The sequence below is a fragment of the Aquarana catesbeiana genome, linkage group LG02 (assembly GCF_042186555.1).
Source record: "Aquarana catesbeiana isolate 2022-GZ linkage group LG02, ASM4218655v1, whole genome shotgun sequence".
Lineage (NCBI taxonomy): Eukaryota > Metazoa > Chordata > Amphibia > Anura > Ranidae > Aquarana > Aquarana catesbeiana.
The window spans coordinates 659,604,877-659,630,929 of record NC_133325.1 but is presented as its reverse complement, the minus strand read 5'-3'; the positions used below and the strand labels follow the sequence as shown (position 1 = coordinate 659,630,929).

At 40.4% G+C, this 26,053-nt stretch overlaps 1 protein-coding gene across 2 annotated transcripts in view; it reads left to right on the top strand.

Moving 5' to 3' along the window:
* LOC141128938 (smoothelin-like protein 2) overlaps window positions 1-26,053 on the top strand; it is a 153,404-nt gene that overhangs the window by 71,939 nt on the left and 55,412 nt on the right. The window contains exons 2-4 of one of the 2 annotated variants that reach the window (XM_073616597.1): window positions 19,175-19,262; window positions 19,902-20,111; window positions 25,303-25,362. In XM_073616597.1, the coding sequence (XP_073472698.1) occupies window positions 19,175-19,262; window positions 19,902-20,111; window positions 25,303-25,362 (358 nt within the window). The remainder of the gene's footprint in view (window positions 1-19,174; window positions 19,263-19,901; window positions 20,112-25,302; window positions 25,363-26,053) is intronic. The other variant, XM_073616598.1, reaches the window with a different exon arrangement.

Genomic DNA, 26,053 nt, shown 5'->3' with positions numbered 1-26,053 from the left:
AGCTGGACTCAACTTGTTTTTTTTTTTTTTTTTTTTCATTTCTTTATTTGTGTAAGACATGCAGAAATACAGAATCCTTCACATTGGTGTGCATACAAAGAAACAGTCCAAATACAAGATCCAGCATATAAACGTCACTTTACATTAGTAAATGAACCACAATCTCAGGGAAACCATCCCTGGACTTCCGGGTCTAGGGAGTCTCTGCAGTCTGCATGACAGTTTTCCACTGATGTCACCGTAATTATAAATGAAAGGTAGAGATGAAGCAGAAACAGATGGTATAGGGGAGAAGAAGAAGAAAGTGAGTGAGAGCAAAAAAAAAAAGTGGGGGGGGGGAGATAAGGAAGGAAGGATGTGCCACCACCCAGTCACCCAACCATGTCTGGGGGCAACCTTGCAAGACGGCCCACAACCAGGGAGCTAAGCCACCAGCTCCGCGTATTCCTCGAAATAGACAAATTTGTGCCAATAGAACCATCTCGTGAGAAATTTCTCACAAAGGCCCTTCTCTGTGGCCACCAAGTCCTCAATTGCATTAATTTCTGCCACTTTTTTCAACCAACCAGCGACCAATTGTGGCAGCGTCTGCTTCCAAAACAGCGGGATGCAGCTTTTCGCCGCTGTGAGCAGGAGAGGCAGTATGGATCGCCTGTAAATCTTGGTCGGAATCTTGTGGTGGCTACTTGTTTTTCTTATGATTATTTATCACTGGTGGTTAACTTGCTAAATGTTGCAGCCATTATTCAACTCTCAGATACTGAAATACTATCTAATGATACAATTTAATAGTCTATCAATTGCACTGTGGGTCTGATACCTTTAAACCATCACTCGGTACCTTCATCTAGAGGTTATTTTTATACTTTAAAGTCTAAGCAGCTTTCTGGGACTTTATCTGAGCAGTGTTAATGAAATGTTGTTCTCTTTGCCAGGGAAACTTAGTTTCAACACAGCACTTGAGTGTTATGACAGCCACGCTAACACAGCGTCCTCTTTATAAACTATTCTAGACAAGTTCTCTAACTATATAGCTGTGTGTGGTGTGGATCCTACATGGAGGATGACGGCAGAGTTAATTATTGATGAAAGATCACAAAAAAGACAAGGAAGTGGAGTTTATGGCTTTCAAAACTTTTGTGTCTGTTCAAACATAGCCTGATCTATAATCTATAAGGACAGCACAGCACATGTCAGTGTGTGTATATTTATGTAATGGGAGCGGTGAGGTATTTACCATGATATGGCATTGATCTGTGCAGCTTTTGTTAATTAAAATAATGTAAGTTTAAGTAATCTCCCCACTAATGTATTTACTAGTGAGGTCATTTCATTACAGTGTAGAGTCCACATCACTTAATGCTGGAAATGTTAACAATTCTGATGTGGGTTTTCACTAATACACATTGATATGATTAAAATAGTTTATTCTCTATCTCTGAGTCCACTGGCAGATGCCTGATGAAAACAGATGAGTGTGACTACTAATTTACCAGGGAAAGTAGATCTATTGCTTTTTCTTCTTAAAGGAGCAGTTTACCCAAAAGAGATATCCACTTATTTGTCTTATGAGTTCTTATCTCTTCAACGCTCCAAAGTGAGAACCGCTTGACATAGTGTTCCCAGCCAATTTAAGGTTTTTCTCTGCTCACCTTTGGGTGTTCCTACTCCTCCACATTCATAAAGCCCCAGAAGGAGAGTGGCAACCCGCTATAAGGCCACCTGCAGACTTCCAAAGAGTAGGGGAGCTTCCATGTACAGTTGGACTTCCCTGAGGCCTTGCAATTTGGTAGTGAAAAGATAGGAACGTTCTGCACAGAATGGAGGTGAACAGGAAAAATTTGACATTAGATTATTATTTCATCTGGCCCAAAAAAGCTAGAATTAGCAGGCTGTCTTCTCATGTCTATGGGTACCCAAATGGCCACAGTAGGTGTGCCTTTCTGAGAACTTTGCCATCAAATTTACCAAGTGACAAGAAACACTGGTTAAATCTCCAGCATCTGCCAAAATGATTGTTCTTGTGTGGTCTAAATTTTTAAGACTAGGTCTGAAAATGTTCTTACCTTTACATCTTACCATGTAGTGGGTATTTGACGTGAGTGATTAAAGCAGAACTCCAACCAAAAATAAGATAAAAAGGAATAGCCTAATAAAAAATACAATGACAAAACCAACTTTTGCTGCATTATTCAGTTTCAATCCAGAGTATTCCAAAGCAGTACTTTTGCGGCTAGGTATCCTCACTCTGATGGCCAACATCGTTCAACCCACTTTTTCTGATCCCAGCTATTTCCAGAACTGCCCCAGCCTTTGCCTGGACAGTGAAAGAAGTAGCACTGCAGTGAGCTCATCTCTCTGTCACTCTGCTCACTTTTCCGATCAGCATGTTTGTTTTCAGCACATGAGCTGTTTGGATCCTTGTGCTAAATGAATGTATTGATGATTACAAAGTTGCATTCGTTTGTGTCTTTTAAATGTTTCTAGAATTTAAGCTTAGGAGTATGTAAAGGTATAAGATCATGTTCAGCTGATTTCGACATTTTTGGTCAGAGCATCCAACAATCATATACACTATATTACCAAAAGTATCGGGACGCTTGCCTGTACACACACATGAACTTTAATGGCATCCCAGTCTTAGCTCATAGGGTTCACTATTGAGTTTGCCCACCTTTTGCAGCTATAACAGCATCAACTCTTCTGGAAAGGCTGTCCACAAGGTTTAAGAGTGTATCTATGGGAATGTTTGACCATTCTTCCAGAAGCGCATTTGTGAGGTCAGGCACTGATGTGAATGAGAAGCCCTGGCTCGCAGTCTCCACTCTATTTCTAATAAGGAGCCCTCTGATCCCGCCTGTATTGTATTGTAACTGTACTGTTTTCCCGCATGTTGTAAAGCGCTGCGCAAACTGTTGGTCCTTTTATAAACCCTGTATAATAATAAATAATAATAATTCATCCCAAAGGTGTTCTATCGAGTTGAGGTCAGGACCCTAAGCAGGCCAGTTAAGTTTTTCCACCACAAACTCACTCATTCATGTCTTTATGAACCTTGCTTTGTGCACTGGTGCACAGTCATGTTAGGATAGGAAGGGGCCATCCCCAAACTGTTCCCACAAAGTTGGGGGCTTGAAATTGTCCAAAATGTCTTAGTATGCTGATGCCTTCAGAGTTCCCTTCACTGGAACTAATCAGCCAAGCCCAACCCCTGAAAAACAACCCCACACCATAATCCCCCCTCCACCAAATGATTTGGACCAGTGCACAAAGCGAGGTCTATAAAGACATGGATGAGCAAGTTTGGGGTGGAGGAACTTGACTGGCCTGCACAGAGCCCTGACCTCAACCCGATAGAACAACTTTGCGATGAATTCGAGCGCAGTTTGCAAGCCAGGCCTTCTCGTCCAACATCAGTGCCTGACCTCACAAAATGTGCTTCTGGAAGAATGGTCAAACATTCCTATAGACACACTCCTAAACCTTGTGGACAGCCTTCCCAGAAGAGTTGAAGCTGTTATAGCTGCAAAGGGTGGGCCAACTCAATATTGAACCCTATGGACTAAGACTGGGATGCCATTAAAGTTCATGTGCGTGTAAAGGCAGGCATCCCAATACTTTTGGTAATATAGTGTATGTGTACACACACTTTTTAACATTTACCAGTCATCCCTTTACTGGCTTATCTGCCAGGAAGTCTATACTTGGGTGATTGTGGTGGTTGATTTTGTCTTTGCCTTCCATAAGTGTATACATGAATAATTGGGCAATCTGCAAATGCATGTTTATGCTTAGATCTTTGGCGGCTAATATCCTGGCCAGTGGATCAAGTCTGCGCTTCCAATTTCCATCTGATGCCTGCTGGCAGCTGTAGACACAAGATAGCTAGCCAAATCCAATACCTGTGCTACGTATGGGCTAAAACCAGCTCTTGGAAGTGACACTGGGTATCGCTATCAGGTCTCTTGTACATGGGCCAGCTGAGCCAATTTAGCATAAGTGCCGGCATATTTCCAACACCCAGGCAGCTCACGTGTAGCATACTACCTGTCATTGTCATTATTGGCTGTACTCTGCTGTGCTCATGTATACGGTAGTGCTATCGTAAAACATTGTAAAATATTTTTGCTTATGTCTTTACTTTGTACTAGTGTTTACAAAAGCATGTCAATGACCGTACCTTGGCTGCTGGGGTGGAGGAAATGTGTCTGCAATTAAGCTAAAGGGGCTCTACTGATGTGTAAGTGCTCTAATGGTGATACCAACAATCACTTCCAGCAGCTGGTTTTAGCCCATACATAGACCAGGTAGTGGATCAGGATTGATATCACATGTCTACAGCTGCCTGCAGGCATCAGATGGAAATATTGGATATACTCATCCATTGAGTTAAAAAGATGTGTCCAGTTCCCCACTGTCCTACTTAGACACAGAGATGGGTGTAAAGCTATTATGTACATAGTTCTGTGTCAGAACACACAGAGCATCATGTAGGTTGGTGCCAGAGTGATGACATTCAGGCTGGTGCTATCAGACAGAGGAGTCTGGCTCCAAAAGCTTGGCACTTCTCCCAGCAGAAGCATCAGTGTTAGTGGGAGAATAGATATCATGGTATGTGTTGTCCTGATAACCGCCACAAAGATGCACTCTGGTTCCTGTTTCCACATTCTCATTTGCTTTCACATTGGAAAGCAAAATCTACATAGCTTTATAATCATTTGCAAATAATAATAAAAAATAAATAAATGTGTTAATAGGGTAAGCAGCTATTAAAATCTGTCCAGGATGCTACAGTCAAAAAAATATTCCAAAGCTGTGAACATCTGATTGATTGTTAAATGTTCTATAAAAATTTAAATATGGTGAAACTTTGACTCTGCCCTCTAAAACTCATTGACCAGGTAACAAGGCCGGGAGTAAATTTGAAGGAGTCACAGCATTCCAAAGCTGATATGAGAGAAACCAACCAAGAAGCACCATAATGCACCCAAAAAGCTGTTTTTTTTGTTTTAAGATTGGCACAAACCCATCCATTGCTGGAAAAACCCTTTTGTTATTTGGTAATATGTATGTCTGCAACACAACAAATATGGGAAAAAGGGGTCCTTAAGTATCATGAGACCAAAACTGAACAAGTTGGCTTTAGCATGAAATGCTACATGTGGAGGTAAGCCAACACTTTTCACCCCTTTGATGAAACATGGTTGTAGCAGCATAATATTATGGAAATGCTTTTTATCTTCAGTGATTGACTAGAACTGAGGGCAAGGTAGGGGAAGCCAAATATAGGGCATTTTTAGTGGAAAACCAGTCTGCAAGATACCTGAGGCTGGGATTAGTTTAAACGTCCAGCAGGAAAATGACCCTGAGCACACAGCCAACGCTACACTAAGCTGCTCAAAAACCAATAACCTGAACTTCTTAGAATGACCTTGTGAAAGTCCAGCCCTCGCTCATCTAAGAATCTGCGGCTCACCAACTGTCCTCATTTAATATTACAAAACTAGAGAGATTACCAAGAAAAATGGCAAAAGTTGAAAGACCAAGTTGTACTAAGCTGGTTAAGACTTGCCCCAAAATTCATGCAGCTTTAATTGTAGCCAAAAGTGGTACTATACAACCAACAACTATTTTTTTTGTTTATTTAGCTTTTTCTCCACATTAAAATATACAATATATAACATTTAGTGTACCTTGAAAATGTTAAAGTATATGTGAACCGTTACCTTTTAAAACAACCCTTTCAGTTTATGTTCTTTAGGCACAAGAAAATTATAAATACTTTTTTTTTTCCTTTTTTCTATCAGTGGTCGCATGACCTGTTCTCAGCTGCATAAGGGGCTTAGAGGATAGGGGGTGGAGATTGCAGGCGGGTGTGTCAGCAGAAGGCAAGGAGAAAGCAGTACACTGATCTTCCCCATGCTTAGCTGGGGAGGGGGGGGGGGGATTATGTCAGCAAAAGTCTTGTCCATTGGAGGACAGGCAGGCTGTGCTCCAAGCACAACCAGACGAATGTGCTCCCTAGCATGGTCACTTTGAAACCGGAAAGCAGGGAGACTGGCAGGATCACCGGGTGTTTCATACAAAGAAAACCGCATACTTTTTAACATAAGTACACGGTACAACATACACATATCAGGAATAGGAAATGTTGGGGTAACATGCTCTTTACATGTTAAAGAGTAAATAACCATCTCAATTCTAAAATGATTGAAAACCTATTCTAAATGCCTTCAAAGTGTTACTAAACCCAGGACCCTGCATGCACTATATCTGGTCTCCCACAGTACACAGAACATAGAAATGCAATTATTTTAGTAAATATAAACTGCTTAATATCTTTTCTCATCAGCAGTATATAGCAGTCTTATGACATCAGTGTCTGGTTAAAGCTTGTAGGAGGAGTTTTCATCCTCTTTTGACTGTCCTATGAGGCTGCATGACCCCTGACCCTCTGTCTGGGCAGTGCTGATTGGCCCTGTGCTAATGACATGCAGCCTCCCAAAGAAAAAAACAACTCTCTAGCAATACACACCAAATTGAGCATGTGCAGAGTGCCCCCAAGGCTCTGTACTATCAGCAGATAGATTGGGGAAAGTAAAAGAAGGGGAGGATCAGAGAAGACAGGACCAAACAGCCTTTTTACACAATGCAGAGGATTAACCCTTTAGGTTTCACAGTTAGTATAACAAGCATGCTTTACTGTATATACAGACTGATTTTACTGTTGTGGGTTTAGTAACACTTTAATATTTAAGCACAGAAACCTAAAACATGCAAAACCTGAATCCAACTTTTGCGCAGTCATGTATTTTATTGAATATATTTACTTAGAATAGATGTCAATTGTTTTAGTTTTGTTGAAAAAGAAGATATTATAACGCAAGTTGTCCATGTATGAGCCAATACAGCCCTGTTTTAGCTGATGTAAGCGTATCATCAGTGTAGAAATCTGTTGGAGCAGGTTTGAAGGTGGTAAAGCTTGTGCAGAAGGGGACCAGATTAGAAGGTTTGTGGAGGTCAATCAGGCTGAGTGAGTAAACCGGTACAGAATGTTCCTGGCTGAACATCTTCTAGAGGAGATAAGCTGTACAAGACTAGTGTTTATTGTTGAGATACTAAATCTGCTTCCTCAAGTCTTGTGAACATTCATAGGTTGCACAAATTTATTTGGAATTTTAGGGATTAAAAAAAAAGAAGGGTGTTCTTGGCACTTGACGGTATCTTGTCGCTGGCTATTTTTTACTGATATATCTAGATCTGCAAGATGTATATTGGTACTCATAGTTTCTTATAATAGGATACACATGTTCCTTTTAATTCAGGTGGCAAAAAAAACAAAAAGTGCTGACATATACTTGTGCATTATAGCAAGAGCACTGGGGACCAGCAATGGCACAGTCCTGCTTTAAAAAAGTTCTAGTGGAAATATTCGTAAGTTGCTATTGGTGAGAATACTTTCGTTTCCGGGTTGTAATGCGATTCAAATGCTTCTGTATTTTCTGAGCAATCCAGAAAAATACATATGCAGATCTGTAGTTCTGGCGTGCTAAATGCTAGTTCCAGGTTGGATGTATTTAGAATATTGGCTTTCAGACAACTGACTTTTTCAAGAGTTCAGCAATGGCAGCCCCTGCACTGTTTGATGTGGATTTCCTTTAATATAGTTGCAATTTTTTTTTTACTTCCTCATCTTTCTTTTCTCTGATCCTCATTATAGGTGTTCATTGCAATGAATTTCTATTTTAAATATATGGAGAACAATATTTTGTTGTATTCTAGGTTCAGCTGTTGAGATCAAATGACACTAGTCAATCCACCACTGAAAGATAATTGGTGTATACTAACTGTTCAGTACCATATAAAGCAGTAATCTATTTAAAGTCTGCAAAAGAATTGATATTGCTTTGAATCAGATGGATTTTGATGTTTCTAACCGGGGTGCTATCATTCTAAATCCTGCATAGTCTCCCTGTGTAACTCCAAAGCTTATGTCCACTTTATGGGGGGAAATTAGTAGAGTATTGGAGAGGGGCTGCCGGTGGAGCATAGTGAACAAAAAAAGTGGTTCTAGAGGCAGAAGGTTTTTTATCTTAATGCATTCTGTGCATTAAGATAAAAAACATTCAATGTGCAGCCCCCCTAATACTCACCCAAGCCCGATCTTGACCCAGAGATGTTTCACAAGAGCCTCGACTGTCCGGGATTCTCCCTCCTGATTGGCTGAGACACAGGAGTGGGCTCCATTGACTCCTGCTGCTATCAATCAAAGTCAGTGAGCTAATGAGGAGAGAGAGCTGCCGTGGGCCAAACCATGGCTCAGTGTCTAAACGGACACACAGAGCAGCGGCTCGGCTCACGTGTCCCCATAGCAAGCTGCTTGCTGTGGGGGCACTCAGCAGGAGCGAGGGGCCAGGAGTGCTGGCGAGGGACCCGAGAAGAGGAGAATCTGGGCTGCTCTGTGCAAAACCACTGCACAGAGCAGGTAAGTATAACATGTTTGTTATTTTTAAACAAAAGAAAACAAGACTTTATTATCACTTTAGGCTGACCATACATGGATCGAATTTCGGCCTCTTCATCGGGGACTAGTCAAATATTGATCCCTGTATGGGCAGGCTGGTTGTAAAGAAGTCAATCTACAGATCAACTTCTGTACAACCACCCTGAAGGATCCCCTTGTTCAGCACCGCCAGCTTGATTAGTGTACTCTGATGGCGGGGAAGTTTCCCTACTGTCAGAATACAATAGCTTAGCGGGGAGGATTCCCCCATCCACACCTGGTGTGTGGATGGGGGAATCAAGTCATTTTTCCTTTCACCCCCACTGGTTGAATGGAAAAAAAGACTTGTATGGGCTGCCTTAACTTTTGGCTGAAATGAAGCAGGCCTTGTGGCAGGTTAGTTTTGGGTGATGTGAACTAAAGCCATTGCTGGGTCACTTACCAACAGTAGCATTGTATTGAGGGTATCGGCAGTAAAAGAGTCCTTAGTGTCAATCGCATCAGTCACATAACCTGGAACTTGAGCACTGCAGGATCTGCTTCTTATAGTTGACAGGTACGTTTTTTCACTTTGCTACAGACCTATTTACTCTACCCAGTGCCTCACTAATATTTTAAAATGGATATCAACTTTTGCATTAGGTTCACTTTAATGGTAATAGAGATTAGAGTAGAAAGGAGTAATAAAGTTCCAGTTTTTACATTTCAACTCGATCATATACTGAATGGTTTGAACGCTATTATTGACCTATATTTTTATGTTGTCTACTAAACAGTGCCGTTTAGGCTTGTAGATAAAGTATAGCATTTTATTCATTTTTTTTATTTGTGTAGAATTCTTTTGTATGTTGCTCATGCACTGTTCATTCATTGTTTTTTGAACATCGCATATGTTGATTTGAGATTTTGTTGAAAGCCATAATATAATAGAATGTCTATTATGTTTGTGCCACTCCTATGGCATGTTTGAATGCAGGGTTTTCTTTTCATTCAGTGCTTCAAATCCTTTTGGTTGCCTTTTTAATTTGGGCATTAGATTTCACAGCTATAGACGGAGCGACAGCTCCACAAAGGGATGACTTGTAAACTGAAACCTCTCTGAAGTCTCTATGCTGCGGGGAGAAAACCGATGTCTTAGTGAAAGTTGCCGTATTTACAAAGTCCCGCTGTGCTTGGGGAAATATTCACTATGCAGAGTCTAGCTCTATGTAAGTTCACAAGTTGGTTCCTGTTGTCCATAAAAAATGCAAAAGAATCCCATTAACTTGTAAAATGTATAAATATTAACCTGCAGGAAATCTGGTTAAGATAATCATCAAAATAACAATTTTATGATGGTGACATGTAGACACAGTTATACCAGGTATGCGTGTGTTTAATAATTCAATAAAGCATATTGATTTTGGTGTAACACCAGGAACATGAAAACATAACATAATATTTCTGGGGATACGGAGCAACTTTTCAAATGCCCCTTGTTTTACTATGCTTTGAGAGCTGCCCTCACAGGCCAAGGCCAGTGTAATTAAAACTGGACTCCAGGTACCATATATTTTGCATACTCACTCTGGGCTAGCTTGGCACAAATGTAAATATGCCTACGTGATACCTGATCAGCAGTGGCAGGTGGTGTGTTTTTTTTTTTTTTTTGGAGGGGGCAGCAAAATGTGAGCTTGTTTATCTCATGAAACCATTCAATGTTTTATCTCATGACGTGATATTGAGTGGGATGGATACAGTGGAAAAGAATCAAAACCCCTTTCAGTTTTTATTGCTAATGCTTTAAACCTAGAAATATGCCAACTCGCCAAGTTAGTGGCACTCCCTGCAGCCTATGTATTAATACAAATGAAAAAAGGTGACTAGAATACCAGTGAAAGGGAAGCTGTACATTAAATTAAGTAAATACAAAATATCTGTATAAATGTCAAATATTGAATGAAAAAAGTATCAAAAATCACACACACACATAAATACCCCTCTTTCACCAATAGAAAAGACTACGTTGTCATTGAGGAGACTTCCCTTCACTTCCTGTCCACTAGCCAAAACAGGAAGTGATAGGAAATCACTTTAAATTTAAAGAATCCCTTGATAACCTAGGTCCCCATTGGAACATTTTTCCCTCTATTACTTTTTGGGCCACAGCCCAAAATTTGGGATTTTCTTTTACATTCACTTTCAATGACAATGATAAACAGGACAAATAGAAAGGGTGAATCCCCCTAATGGGGGACAGACCACAATAAAAACCTTGCAGGGGGCTCTAATCCACCTCCACTCTATCCATAACTAAAAAAATGTTTTGCCTTTAGTTATACTTTAGGTAAATCAACCCCAATAATTTTGTTTTTCCATATTTAGGTTTCTAACTATTACTGTTGAGAAACTGATCCAAAAAGGTAGAGACTATTCCAAATTGGCTAATATATTTTTACATTCCTTAATTGCTGCATGCCATGCATGCATACTCCTTTTTTTAAATCCTGCATTTTTTTTTTTTTTCTTAAGTCCCTATTCACACTGGTGTGGCTTTAAAATCGCACTACTCCATCGCCATTTTAGAGCCACACATCAGTGCTATTTGCACTGCCGATTTGATTGCGGCCTGCAACTTAATTTATGCAATTCGCAATTAAATTGGTAAAAAGTAGTGCAGGAACCTTTTTCATAATGGCTGCAACATGAGTCGCAGCGATATGAACGGTTCCATTGCCAGCAATGAGGTGCGACTTGTGTCATTTGGAACTGTCAAATCGTATGACAAGTTGCACCGTTGTGAGCGGGGGCTTAGTGAATTTACTTTAACGCTGTTTTATGATGTATTTACTGAGTTTTTTTTTCTTTTTTTGTTTTTTTTTTTTTTTTTTTTTTTAGGTAAATACCTCATGAGATGATAGTGAATTGACATTTTCATTATCTCGTGAGATAGTATATGTATGAATGTGAGTTAGGGACCTTAGAGTGTAAGCTCCTTGAGGGTAGGGACTGATGTGATTATACAATGTATACAGTGGGGACGGAAGGACGGAAAAGTATTCAGACCCCCTTAAATTTTTCACTCTTTGTTATATTGCAGCCATTAGCTAAAATCCTTTAAGTTCATTTTTTTCCTCATTAATGTACACACAGCACCCCATATTGACAGAAAAACACAGAATTGTTGACATTTTTGCAGATTTATTAAAAAAGAAAAACTGAAATATCACATAGTCCTAAGTATTCAGACCCTTTGCTGTTAACTCAGGTGCTGTCCATTTCTTCTGATCATCCTTGAGATGGTTCTACACCTTCATGTGAGTCCAGCTGTGTTTGGTTATACTGTTTGGACTTGTTTAGGAAAGCCACACACCTGTTTATATAAGACCTTACAGCTCACAGTGCATGTCAGAGCAAGTGAGAATCATGAGGTCAAAGGAACTGCCTGAAGAGCTGAGAGACAGAATTGTGGCAAGGCACAGATCTGGCCAAGGTTACAAAAAAATTCTGCTGCACTTAAGGTTCCTAAGAGCACAGTGGCCTCCATAATCCTTAAATGGAAGAAGTTTGGGACGACCAGAACCCTTCCTGGCCGTCTGGCCAAACTGAGCTATCGGGGGAGAAGAGCCTTAGTGAGAGAGGTAAAGAAGAACCCAAAGATCACTGTGGCTGAGCTCCAGAGATGCAGTCGGGAGATGGGAGAAAGTTGTAGAAAGTCAACCATCACTGCAGCCCTCCACCAGTCGGGGCTTTATGGCAGAGTGGCCCGAGGGAAGCCTCTCCTCAGTGCAAGACACAAGAAAGCCTGCATGGAGTTTGCTAAAAAACACCTGAAGGACTCCAAGATGGTGAGAAATAAGATTCTCTGGTCTGATGAGACCAAGATAGAACTTTTTGGGCTTAATTCTAAGCTGTATGTGTGGAGAAAACCAGGCAATGCTCATCACCTGTCCAATACAGCCCCAACAGTGAAGCATGGTGGTGGCCGCATCATGCCGTGGGGGTGTTTTTCAGCTGCAGGGACAGGACGACTGGTTGCAATCGAGGGAAAGATGAATGCGGCCAAGTACAGGGATAGCCTGGGCGAAAACCTTCTCTGGAGTGCTCAGGACTTCAGACTGGGCCGAAGGTTTACCTTCCAAGAAGACAACGACCCTAAGCACACAGCTAAAATAACGAAGGAGTGGCTTAACAACAACTCTGTGACTGTTCTTGAATGGCCCAGCCAGAGCCCTGACTTAAACCCAATTGAACATCTCTGGAGAGACCTAAAAATGGCTGTCCACCAACGTTTACCATCCAACCTGACAGAACTGGAGAGGATTTGCAAGGAGGAATGGCAGAAGATCCCCAAATCCAGGTGTGAAAAACCTGTTGCATCTTTCCCAAAAAGACTCATGGCTGTATTAGATCAGAAGGGTGCTTCTACTAAATACTGAGCAAAGGGTCTGAATACTTAGGACCATGTGATATTTCAGTTTTTCTTTTTTAATAAATTTGCAAAAATGTCAACAATTCTGTGTTTTTCTGTCAATATGGGGTGCTGTGTGTACATTAATGAGGAAAAAAATGAACTTAAATGATTTTAGCAAATGGCTGCAATATAACAGAGTGAAAAATTTAAGGGGGTCTGAATACTTTCCGTCCCCACTGTATGTAAAACGCTGCGTAAATTGACGGCGCTATATATAAGTACCTGGAATAAATAAATAAATTGGAAAAAATGTATCACGCGATTCAATTATCTCATGAGATATTTTTAGTGAATTGAGCCCACTGTCTTCAGTGCCAGAAGCCATTTCTGTGCTGTATTGCACTTATGTAATTACTTTAGATCAGAAACTGCTAGCAGCATAAATGGTTTGGCTCAGAGTTATTTTCTTTTTAGATTGATTTGTAGATCAAGGGTGAGATGACGGCAGTCTCAAACCCCTCCACTGCTGTACAGACAATTCCCAGATCAGTGGACAAGTAATTTATGATGATCTGCTTTGTGTCTTGAGTTGAGCTGGTGCTGTAGGGTCAAGGGGTTCAATCTTGTCTGTGGCTTTTAAAAGTTGTCGTGCCTTGCTGCAGCACACACATAAGATTTAAATCTAAACATGCAAACTTTGGAGGAATGACACTGGCACAATGTGCAAAATGACTTCTCCCCACTCAGTTTGGGGTTATCAGACATCCTTATTGTCACCGAGTATAGTTTGGGCTGTGTTGGCATACCCTTAGGAATGAAAACGTGCATTTTGTTCCCTTTTTTTTCTCGTTTGGGTACTGCATGCTCACCCCATTTAGGTTAAAGAGAACATTGCATTTCCGATTGCTGTCAATTGGCTATGGTTGGTGCCACCCTTTAGAGGAAATGTAAAGCTAAAGTGCTTGTACTTTTGCACCGAATTTCATCTCTAGGTCTTGGATAACGTTTTACAGCTGAAAAACATGCCCCAAATTCCATAGAAATACATTTAAACAAAACCCCTGGCAAACAACTCAATGCGCCAGCCAGTCCCATCCTGGGTTCCTGGTTCCGGAGGTGACCAAAATAAGACTTAGGACTGATTTAGACTCCTGAGATAACCGAGTACTGAACAGCTCTAGATTTCTGATGGGATTAACAGGTATTTTTAACTTCACTTTACCATCAGTTTATTATATCTGTTAACAGCCCTCTAAGGAGCAGATATCAGAAGTACATTGTTAGGGTTTATATACCCTTTAAAGGATAAGTTGACCTTTAAAAAAATAAAAATAAATGCACATCGTTTTGCAGGTAAAAAAAATGTGCATTTTTTTTTTTTTTTTTTTTTTTTACTTGGAGCCTGTAAAGCATTGAACCCGCAATCAGCAGATCGCAGGTGCCATGCAGGACTCCTGTAGACTAGTCTGTGTATCTGTGTGCCCATACCTCATACGTGCAGGCAGATACTCGCTGACAGGAAGATAGAATGAACCACTAAAGCGCTCAACAGTGCTGTGGTAGTTCATTGAAACTACAAGCTGACAGCCGCAAAGCATGTGAGTACTTGTAGTTTCTCATCCACAGAGCCCTGTAAATGAATGATGTGACCGGGCAGGCGGAGCCCTGCACGGCCACGTTATTTTAAAACTGTGACAGTGGGCGCCCGGAGCAAGTGACCACTCGCTGTCACTGTGGGGGTGAGAGAGGCTGAAGCTGCTGGAACATGTTACATGTTCCACCCTAAATAAAGGTGGAACATGTAACAAAAGGTGAACTTATCCTTTAAGCATTAAGGAACTCCAAAGTTGCCATCAGAACTTTGGCAGTGCCAATTCCCCATCCATGGTAAACGGGGTGGATGAAGGAATCCCCACTGCTGGCTATTGTATTTAGGCAACCAAACATTAAAGAATATTTAAACCCAATATTTCTTATTCCTAATATGTACCTGTTTCACCATGTACTTGTATGAGAAAGTATTCTGTTCTCTTTGTATTGCTTTCTTTGTGTGAAATCCCTGGTGTTCCCGCCAGTCCCTCTGCTTTCCTATTAAAAACTGACCACACTAAGCAGGAGAACACATTGTGGTCAGTTCTCTAGATATGCTGGGAACTCAGGCCTGCTCTCCTCCAATGATCAGACTTGTCCTAACACCTGCCTTTCACTTGGAAACTCAGTGTGCTGTTGCCTCTCCTCCCCAGCTCTGCAGCTGAGAACCGAGGGAATGTGATTACTTCTAAAAAAGGGTATTTATTATGTATTTTATATCTATACACAAATGTTTTTACCTTTCATTGCTATTTTATTTGGAATGGGTTGTTTTACAAGGTGATCTTTTACAATCACTTTAACGTAAACTTCAACTTTAACTTCGTCCAGGTGAGGTGGCAGTTGTGCGGTTTCAGTAGAATGGCCCATGGGCAAGCCCTGGGGAATGTTGGTGGTCAGGCTCGGGGGGGGGGGGGCACCTAAAGCTGTATAAGTGGCCCAAAAATTTCTGATGGCTGCCCTGCGTCGCGCTTTACAATGTAGAGGGGGGACAGCACAATTACAATACAGTTCAATACAGAAGGGACGGGAGGGCCCTGCTCCGTAGAGCTTACATTCTAAAGGGAGGAGGTGGTGGTACAAAAGGTAATAGATGCATGAAATGATTTGATGGGGGTGGCCCGGGGACAGTTGTTAGGTGGGTGTGGGATAGGTTTCCCTGAATAAGTGAATTTTCAGGGATCTCCTAAAGGTGGACAGGTTAGGGGCTGATCGGACATACTGGGGCAGGGAGTTCCAAAGGATGGGAGAGGCTCTGGATAAGTCCTGAAGGAGAGCATGAGAGGAGGTAACAAGGGAGCTAGAGAGCAGGATGTCCTGGGAGAAGCGGAGGGGAAGATTGGGGCAATGCCTACAGATGAGATCAGTGATGTAGCAGGGGGCGATATTGGGGATGGCCTTGTATGTTGTGGTTAGCATTTTGAATTTTATATGGTGGGGTAGGGGAAGCCAGTGAAGGGATTGGCAGAGAGGGGCAGCAGTCACAGATTGGTTAGTGAGGTTATTAGTCTAGCAGCAGCATTCATAATAGACTGAAGGGGGGATAGCCTGTGTAAGGGTAGTAAGGTAGAATGCAGTGTTTTAGAAGTGTGAACCTGGCCTATTTTTAGGCCCCATTCAAACTGACATGAGGTGTCAGGCGTTGCATATACTGTATATGCTTTTTTTGCTTGTCTTTTCCCTACATGCATAGGGCAGCTCATTCATTTCAATGGACTGCAGTACCCACTATTAAAGTGGCAAAGTAGTTCATGCACCTTCTTTGAGGTTCAAGCTTTATGCTTTCTTAACCATGCAATTTGATGCATTTCTCGTCTGTTTTCTCGCATGAAAAACATACGTCTGCTTGCCACACATGGGGTGCTCTTTATAAGTTTCATGTAAAAAAAAAATACACCCAAAATTACGATTTTGTGCACTTTATGAAGCACAATAGTGTGAACGCAGCCTAACTGAGTGTTTTCCAAATGAACAATAATTCAAATCTTAGGCTTCATGCACACAACTGATGCTTTAAAAATGCGCCTTTAACAGCGTTTTTTAATTGCGTTTTTCAGCATCAGCGTTTTTGGGAATTTTTGTAAAATTACACCATCTTACATTCAGCTCTGCAATGTAAAAACTGCTGAATGCTAATAAAAACGCATTTTTTGTGGTCAGAAGAACTGCCCTTGAATGCGATTTTAGGGCGTTCTGACAACAGCCCATAAACGCCTCTGCTTATAAACTTCCAAAAATGTCCATATGCGCATGGACACATAGGATAACATAGAGGGGAATTTAAGGGCTGTTTTTTTTTTTTTTGCTCTTGTTGTTTTTGTTTTCATTTGATACAAAGAGGAGAATTTTGGTTTATTTGTTAAAATTAAAGCCCAAACTCACAAAAACCTGAGTTTATCAGTTGCAGTGTGCACGAGGCCTAAAATCGTTGAAAGACTTATGAGTCTGTATGAAAATCTTGAAGGATAATGTTCATTCAGATTTTAAGTAATAATGAGATTGCTACATACAAAATTTTCTAGGACTCACAAAAAAAGTGGCAAAAACAGGAGCTTTGTGGAGGGCTTTTTGATGATACTATGACAGTTAGCATGTATCCAGTGTGAAACAACTTGTTTGCCATTAATGCCTAGAGTAAGTGACAGATTGCTGCTTTATAAGTATATTGATAAACCTTTCCTAATATTTACTAGTGAGTACACATTACTGGTGTACAGAATCTGTAGAGGCTTCGACCTTAATGGGCACTTCTGATATACAAGCCATTTCTCAAGGACATGGTTGTGAACACCCACTACATTCCTAGAGGAACAGGCTCTCCCCATATACATTGTGAGATAACATCATTCTTCTGCAGTCTGCACTATGTGGAATGATGGTGCTAGTAGGTTCTTGTTACCAGCCCTTTTCTATACAATCCTATATAACCTCCTTCACGTCAATAATAAAACATCTATTCACAGGGTCCAGATCTGTTTGAAGTGTATATCAAGTGTTTGGTTGCCTAGTTTCATAACATCAAATCTTTCTAGTATACATTCAGTGTTTTTTGTGCTAAGTAGCTTTTTGTAAAATGGCAGCAGATGTTTGTAAAGGAACATTGTCAATGTTGGAGACCCTGTCACCAGCTTTAAAAACTTCAGGTAAAAGCACAAAAAAAAATGCTTTCTTAAAGTGATATTCCTTTTCATAAACAACTTTTATTGCTCACTTGTTAAACTAAGGCTGGCTGAATTTCAATCCATCTATGGCTGTTTTCAATCGACGGAAGTCTATATAATGATTGACTTCTTTTGAACAGGACTGTTGGAAAACCCCATCAGGCAGCACTGATCAGTGCATTCTGACACAAAGCTGGCCATAGATTCCCCACTGCCAGAATACAATAGTACAGCAGGGAGAATTCCTCCATCCGCCTTGCTTGTGCAGTTAGAGTAATTCTGCCAGCTGATCAAAAAAATGATCCACATATGGCCAGCCTAAGTTCCTTTTCAGAGGAGCAGCAGCGCCTGCCATGCATATGAATGAGCCCATAATGCGTCTCTGAACTTGCTAGCAAATTTGACTAGTCAGTTTTCCAGCACAAACTCATCCATTCCGTCTTGTCATAGTCCTCTTTTCTTCTGAGAATGTCTATGTAGTCTTTGTGTTGGCCCATCGCCTCCACCGCTACTCATCTCGCTATATAACATTTTATGTAGCAGCTTGCGGGGCAAGCTGGCCATCTATGGCCAGCTTTGTATAAGATGCCCAACCATTTAATTAGGGCATTTTGGAACCTGCAATGGACTCCTGGTTATTTTTTATGCTTCATATGGTGAAGTATTTAAGCCCCCCTTGTTTAACACACGAACGTCACTTTAAAATCAGGATAATCTTAGAAGTTATTTTATATTTAAAGATTAAACGCTTTAGATAATTTAAACTAGTTCCAATTGTAGATTATTATCTCTGCAGCAAAATGTAAATGCTGAACGACCAGGATAGAAAATACATAGGGTTGTAATGTTGATCTGGGCACATGACCCAACCACTTTTGATGTTTGACTATGTCCTTGACAGAAGAATCTCGGTTATTGGATAATAATGGCTAGTGTTGTGCTATTTTTGATTTTTGAGTAGAATAAAGCTGAAACTGACTGGTCATAAACTGGTAAAATCTGTAGTAGACCACTCAGATTACTCATCCTCAGAACTGCCCTGCGTTTACTTACTATGACTTTCATACTCAGTTCACCATTGCATTTTTATATTGCACTGCTAAAGTACCTGAAGAACACTTACCACCCTCTTTGCAACACATCTTCCTTTACCTTTTACTAATAACCAGTTATACAAGTGTGTTTTAAAATACTCGTGAGCTACATTTCTGAAATTCTAGTTATTTGTGTAACATCATTGTTACTAGAAGTTCTTTGTTCTTGCAGTTTGACATTGATGTAATGGTAATCTTTGCCTCTTTAAGTGTAGTATTAGTGTAATCCCTCAACTCTAAAGTGTAGGCCAAGTTAAATCTTGTAAACCTCTGGCTAGCCATCCAGTGTGAAAATGTTGTGTTTTACTTCTAAGCCTTTAAGATCTAGCCATTATTCAAGTTGACATAATCTGTACCCTTATGCCTTAAATGTGATTGCTAATCTCCAGCAAGATGGCAGGTTAACGTTATGTTTGGTTCATTTCTTTGGCAGAGCGTGGTGCCAGAGGTGCACAATGATGTTGAAACTGCAAGAGCAAGCAGCAACCAAGTTCTTGAAAATGGACATCAACCAATCCCTGGTACGCAATTAAGAAGCAAAGATATACCTGTTTTTCACGTGAAAACAATAGAATTCTATTTCTACTCACCACTTATTGCCGATGAAAGTACCATCACACGGTTAAAGCTAAACTGCAGGAAAAAAAAGAAATTTAAACTTAAATGTCCTGCACCTACAGCGAAGGCATTATCTAACTTTAGTTAAAGCTGGGACAGTTTGGAGTTTATTTACTAAAGCTAGAGAGTGCAAAATTAGTCACACTTCTGCAGAGAAATCGGCTTCCAGGTTTTATTGCCAAAGCTTAACTGAACAAACTGAGGTTAGAAGCTGATTGGATTTTTTGCAGTGTGACTAATTTTGCGATCTAGCTTTAGTAAATAAACCCCTTCGTTTTTTAACTTCAGGCGTCCCCATAATTGCAAAGACAGGTTTTTGGTAAAGGTGAACTAACCCTGAGAACATGGCGGTTATCCCTGGGCCTCTGGACATCATGGCCTTAGGATCAGTTTCTGCCTCTGTACTTCCAGTAGTTACACTCTCTGCTGTCTGGATATCAGAGTATTAATTAAGGGTTGGTTCTTTGTTTGCCATTATCTATACTTTTGTATGTTCAAATAAGTATGTATGCTTTTATTTATTATATGTTTCCATTTGATAGAAAAAGTTAAAGCCACACAGGATTCATCCTCGGCTGCAGTACAAGAACACTTACCTACAACGTCTGTCAGAAAGGCACACATGCCTGTCACTGCAGTGACCAAAGTATGTGGCGATTCTCATTCCAGCACAGCCAATGGCAGTATTCGTTTGCAAGCCCCAGAACCCAAGAGTCCCCCGGAAATGTCACAAAAACAAAACATCACACAAGGTGAGGAAGGCTGGTAATGGACTATGGGGTCTGTAATTCAACACATTTTGCTAACTGACTGTACGGACCAGCAAATCTAAGTACTGGCTAAATGGCATAGTAAATGGGACGATATAGTAATTTTAGGTTACACATTAATTGGAGGCTTTAAAGAGACTCTATCACCACACCATTCATAGAAACAAGAATATTCCCATTAGGTTTATTGTGCATAAAATACATTTTATCCATGCTTTGTAGACATTCAAAGCCCTGATACTGCTACTTGGCACTGCAATCTAGGATGTGATGTCAGCAGCCCCAGCACTGGGTAGTATTCTTTTCACTCCTCCCTAGGCTGCAACATAAAATGTCCCAGAAGAGTGCAGTGACATGGCAGGAAGAGGGCACTGAGCTTGGGGAATTGACACTGTCATATTTTCTAGCAAGTTCAAAGGCACGTCGCAGTTATTTAAAAAACGTTGTAGAGAGAAAAAAATGCTGCAGTTAGGAATTTAGGCCTTATTCACACAGCCACTTTGAGCTGTACACGCTTTGACAAAGCATTTGCAGAGCTCTCAGCAAGTTTTGTTAAAGCTTTTAAAGTATCATTCAGCTCCAGTTTGTAAATGTTGAACGCAGATTCTAATGGAAGTGCTGATAGCCACTTTAAACAAGCTGCTAGCAGGCCTCAGCACTTCTTGAGGCTTGAAAGAAGAAGAAATTGGTTGCACACCAGACCATCAAATGCTTGAAAAAGAAGTCCTTTATTGCCGCATGCCAGTCATATATGCAGGGTACAGATAGTTGACGCATTTCACGAGGATATACCGCGCTTGTTCACAACACCAAACTAATCTCCGTTCTGGCTATTTAAGGGTATGTCACTAATTGGAAAAACACGTGAAAAACATGCCCGAATCAGGAGAGCAGCTAATAAAGAAGACACTGACATTGGGATTAAAAACATTTCATGACTAGTAGAATAGAAAAATACTAATAAATTAAAACCCTAATAAATTAATGGAAAAAAACCCAAAAACATAACCAAATTGATCAAAATGAATCATCAATAAATGAAAAATTAGAAATGAAATGAAAATGGTGAAAAATAAAAAACAGACCAAAAATACAAAAAAACAAAGACAGCACATTTCATTAGAGATAACCAGCAAAAACTATGAAACTAGTAAGCAATGACCCCATAAAGCAGTGGTCTTAAACCCTGTCCTCAGGGCCCAATAACAGGCCAGGTTTGCAAGATAACTGATTTGCTGCTCAGTGATTGCAGTATTCTAGTCTGCATCTCCCCAAGGCAATACATAAAACCTGGCCTGTTAGTGGGCCCTGAGGACAGAGTTGATTGTCCACTGCCATAAAGGTTATATAACCCAACATAAATGGAATGAAGCATTCATGTTTAACAGTCATCACTTCAGGTATGCACGTACAAGAATTTTAGTAACTTTTACGCAGAATTCAAATACGGTACCTAACATACCAATAGTACAAGCATTCCTATCACAATGTCCCGTAAACTGAAGACTCATACCATTGTGATTATTAGGATATATCAAAAATTCATCAAGAGTGCCAAGGCTCACATCCACAATGAAGATCAGGTCATCAATGTAGCGATAAAACATTTTAATCGAGGGTCTGAAGGGATTGGCTGCGTCAAAAGTGTATTTACGTTCCCACCATCCCATATAAAAGTTTGCCAGTGAGGGCGAAAATTTGTACCACTTTTTGTTGGTTTGCTGGAATATTGCTGTAAGTCGCTCCCACCGCTTTCTCTCTCTTTTTACAAAGATTTTGGCGGAAATGGTCATACTACGTTCTGCATTTCCACACATCACGCAATTGATCTCCCGCTGACTGTGATGTATGTATGCTTCTAAACTTTTGGTAATGTCAGCTGTGACTTTCGATCTTTGCGTGTATTATTGCTATGTTAGGTACCATATTTGAAGTCTATGGAATAGTTACTAGAATTCTTGTACGTGCATATCTGAAGTGGTGACTGTTGAACATGAATGCTTCATTCCATTTATGTTGGGTTATATAACCTTTATGGGGTCATCACGTACTAGTTTTATCGTTTTTGCTGGTTATCTCTAATGAAATGATTTTATATATCTTATTTTTATACAATCCTAATTTCCTACTTTTGTATAATCAATGTACTGTCTTTGGTTTTTTGTATTTTTGGTCTGTTTTTATTTTTCACCATTTTCAGTTCATTTCAAATTTTTCATTTATTGATGATTAATTTTGATCAATTTGGTTATGTTTTTGGGGTTTTTTGATTTCATTTATTAGTATTTTTCAATTCTACTAGTCATGAAATGGTTTTTAATCCCAATGTCCGTGTCTTCTTTATTAGCTGCTCTCCTGATTCGGGCATGTTTTTCAGGTGTGTTTTAATGACATACCTTTAAATAGCCAGAATGGAGATCAGTTTGGTGTTGTGAACAAGCGCCATATATCCATGTGAAACGCATCAACTATCTGTACCCTGCATATATAACTGGCATGCAGCAATAAAGGACTTCTTTTTCAAGCATTTGATGGTCTGGTGTGCAACCAATTTCTTCTTCTTTCCTGTATCGTGAACGGCGGTGAGCCGAGGTTAGCAGCTGAACCCAGTGCACCGGATTAGTGTCTGATGCGGTGTGTGTGTTTCTTTCCTGGACTTCTTGAAACTTGCCCATAGCCTGCTGAAACCTTCTTGCAGCTTGCTAACTGCTTCAGCCCCGGAAGATTTTACCCCCTTCCTAAACGGAACTCTTTTTGCGATTTGGCACTGCGTTGCTTTAATTGACAGTTGCGCGGTCATGCGACGTTGCACCCAAACAAAATTGATGTCCTTTTTTTCCCACAAATAGAGCTTTCTTTTGGTGGTATTTGATCACCTCTGCGGTTTTTATTTTTTGCGCTATAAACAAAAAAAGAGTGTCAATTTTGAAAAAAAAACACATTATTTTTTACTTTTTGCGGTAATAAATATCCCTCAAAAAATATAAAGAAAACTATTTTTTTCCTCAGTTTAGGCCGATATGTATTCTTCTACATATTTTTGGTAAAAAAAATCGCAATAAGTGTATGTTGATTGGTTTGCGCAAAATTTATAGCGTCTACAAAATAGGGTATAGTTTTATGGCATTTTTATTAGTAATTTTTTTTTACTAGTAATGGCGGAGATCTGCGATGTTTATCGGGACTGCAACATTATGGCGGACACATCGGACAATTTTGACACATTTTTGGGACCATTGGCATTAATACAGCGATCAATGCTATAGAAGATGCATTGATTACTTTTAAAATGTCACTGGCAGTGAAGGGGTTAACACTAGGGGGCAATCAAGGGGTTAATGTGTTCCCTAGTTTGTGTTCTAACAGAAGGGGGGATGGGACTATGCAGGGGAGATGACAGATCGCTGTATATACGCTGTATGAACAGACAATCTGTCTGTTCTCCCCTCAGAGAACCAGAAACTGTGTGTTTACACACACAGATCCCAGTTCTCTGTGTGCCCCGAGCGATCGCACGAGCCTGGCGGTGATCATGACCGCCAGGCACTCGCATAGGCTCGAGGGGCGAGCACGCCCCCTAGTGGCCACAGGGCGAAGCGACATTACATAACCTCGTTTCGCTCAGACATGCCACTCTGCGGCGGATGGTCGGCAAGTGGTTAAAGTGGAACTCAATGCTCCCATTAGGATCTGTGTTCAACATTTGCAAACTGGAGTTGAATGATACTTTAACAGCTTCAAAACTTGCTGAAAACTCTGCAAATACTTTGTCTAAGCTTGCTGATCACACTGCTCTTATACAAGCTGAAGCCAGTATGAAACAAGCCTTACAGTAACATTATAATGCAGGCATCTACCAAAAAAAATGAATTTTAGTTGTAAATGGCTCCTTTGAAACATTTTCTCCACTTCTCAGATTCTTCAAGAAGTCTCTTAAAATGGCTTAAAGTGGAGTTCCAGCTGCAAAAAAGTACTGTAGCTGCTGACTTTTAATAAGGACACTTACCTGTCTAGGGAGCCCGTGATGTTGGCCTCCCGAAGCTGATTCATCCACCGGCTCGGGTGCAGGCGTCGCCATTCTAGCTAAGGGAAACTGGCAGTGGAGCCTTCAGGCTTCACAGCCGGTTTCCTACTGTGCATGCACGAGTCGCGTGGAGCTTTGTGCATGGCCAGCTCATCCTCTTGAGAGACACACAGGTCCCAGAAGGCAGCGGGGGTGAAGGAGGAGGGCTTGCCACAGAAGAGGACATGACGTCCTGCGGCGCGGCCGAGCTAGGATGGAAGTACACTTCGTAATTCAAAAAAGGTATGAAAGAAAAAATAAATAAATACATAGGTATCCAAAAACAAGGGGTGGAGGGGTGGTCTTTAGTTTAAGACCACCTTGTGAATGTGGGTGGAACTCAACTTTAAGCTGGCTTTTGACAACTCCGTAGTGTGTTGTAAATAGTTCCACCCTATCTTTTTCACTGTGAGTTTAAGAGATTTTAATCTAAGATCAGTTTTGGTAAGGTATTAAATAATACGAGCATGTACACATATATGTAAAGCAGTCAAGAAGAAAAAAAATGTGGGATTCATATGCTACCTCTCTTCAAAACTACCCTGGTATTAAAAAAAAAAAAAGGCAGTGACACCGAAAAAGGAAATTGGACATGATCCTACTTTATTCTTACTGTTAGATTTAAAAAAAAAAAAAAAAAAAAGGTTCATAAAGTTGACCTCTCCCAATACAAACTACCTCAATGTAAAACTAGAAAACGTGTGTATGTGTGTGTGTGTGTATATATAGATATATTATATATAATATATATATATTATATATACGTGTGCATGTATGTATATAGCCTTTGATATCTGCTATAGAAAAGATACCTACTAAACTAACAAACTGTTGTGGATTGCACCTAACCAATGACTCGCACCTGTGCACTCTAGCTAACCCTTCATATTTTGGATGTTTCAGCCAGCTTTCAGTAAAAAATGCAGAGGTTGGGCAATTTCATGATCTGCCTCCACGTTGCACCGGTACAGTCTTGTATAGTGGAAGTCTTATGGCAACAGGTGTTAGATTGAATGACATCACTGTGAATACATTCTGCTGACCTGGGTAATTTAAAGGAGTAGTAGTATCTAAACAGTTGTATCTCTCTCTGCTTTGTGTAACTGCTAGGTGCTGTCAGGACATGGAATGCCAGCATTGTCAGGACAATGGGTGTAACAACAAACTCCGGTGAGAATCTTCTCATGTTTCTTCCTAATTCTCTGCCGCTAGGCAGGGGATTATCTGATGACATGTGAATATAATCATTAAATATAAACTATTGGGAACACTGTTGATACCTATGACTTTAATGCATTGCAGGCATCACAGTCCCAGTAGTTAATCCTTGTAAAGTGAAATTTATATATGGAGTTATCATTCAGCAGTCTTCTCTGTTTTCAGTTTACGTCTTTGGCCTTATTTAATGTAAAAGCAGCACAGTGCATTAGGGTGACACATGCCAGAAAATATCACTGACAGCCGTGTAAGTGCAAGAAAATATTTTTATAGTAGTTTTTTAAAGTCAACAGGATTTTACACCTGCAGATAAATCAGGCTATAACATATACATGTTAACACATTTATTAGCTTCCTTCCCATATGTTGCTACAGTAATTCATGACCGATACCCAGAAAGCAGGCCTGGATAATAGTTTTCATGTAGGTTATATTCCACTGCATTTTTAAAGGGAACCGGTCAATAATCTAACATATCAGTTTAATATCGCGCACACATACACACACCATTACCTTATCAGTTCATCAGCCATGTTGTGATGTTCACATTCCTTTTTCCATCCACCACAATTTGTGATTGATTCACTTTCCCTCTTGCCTAACGTGTCCTCACCACTATGACTGATCCTGTACTCATATGCAC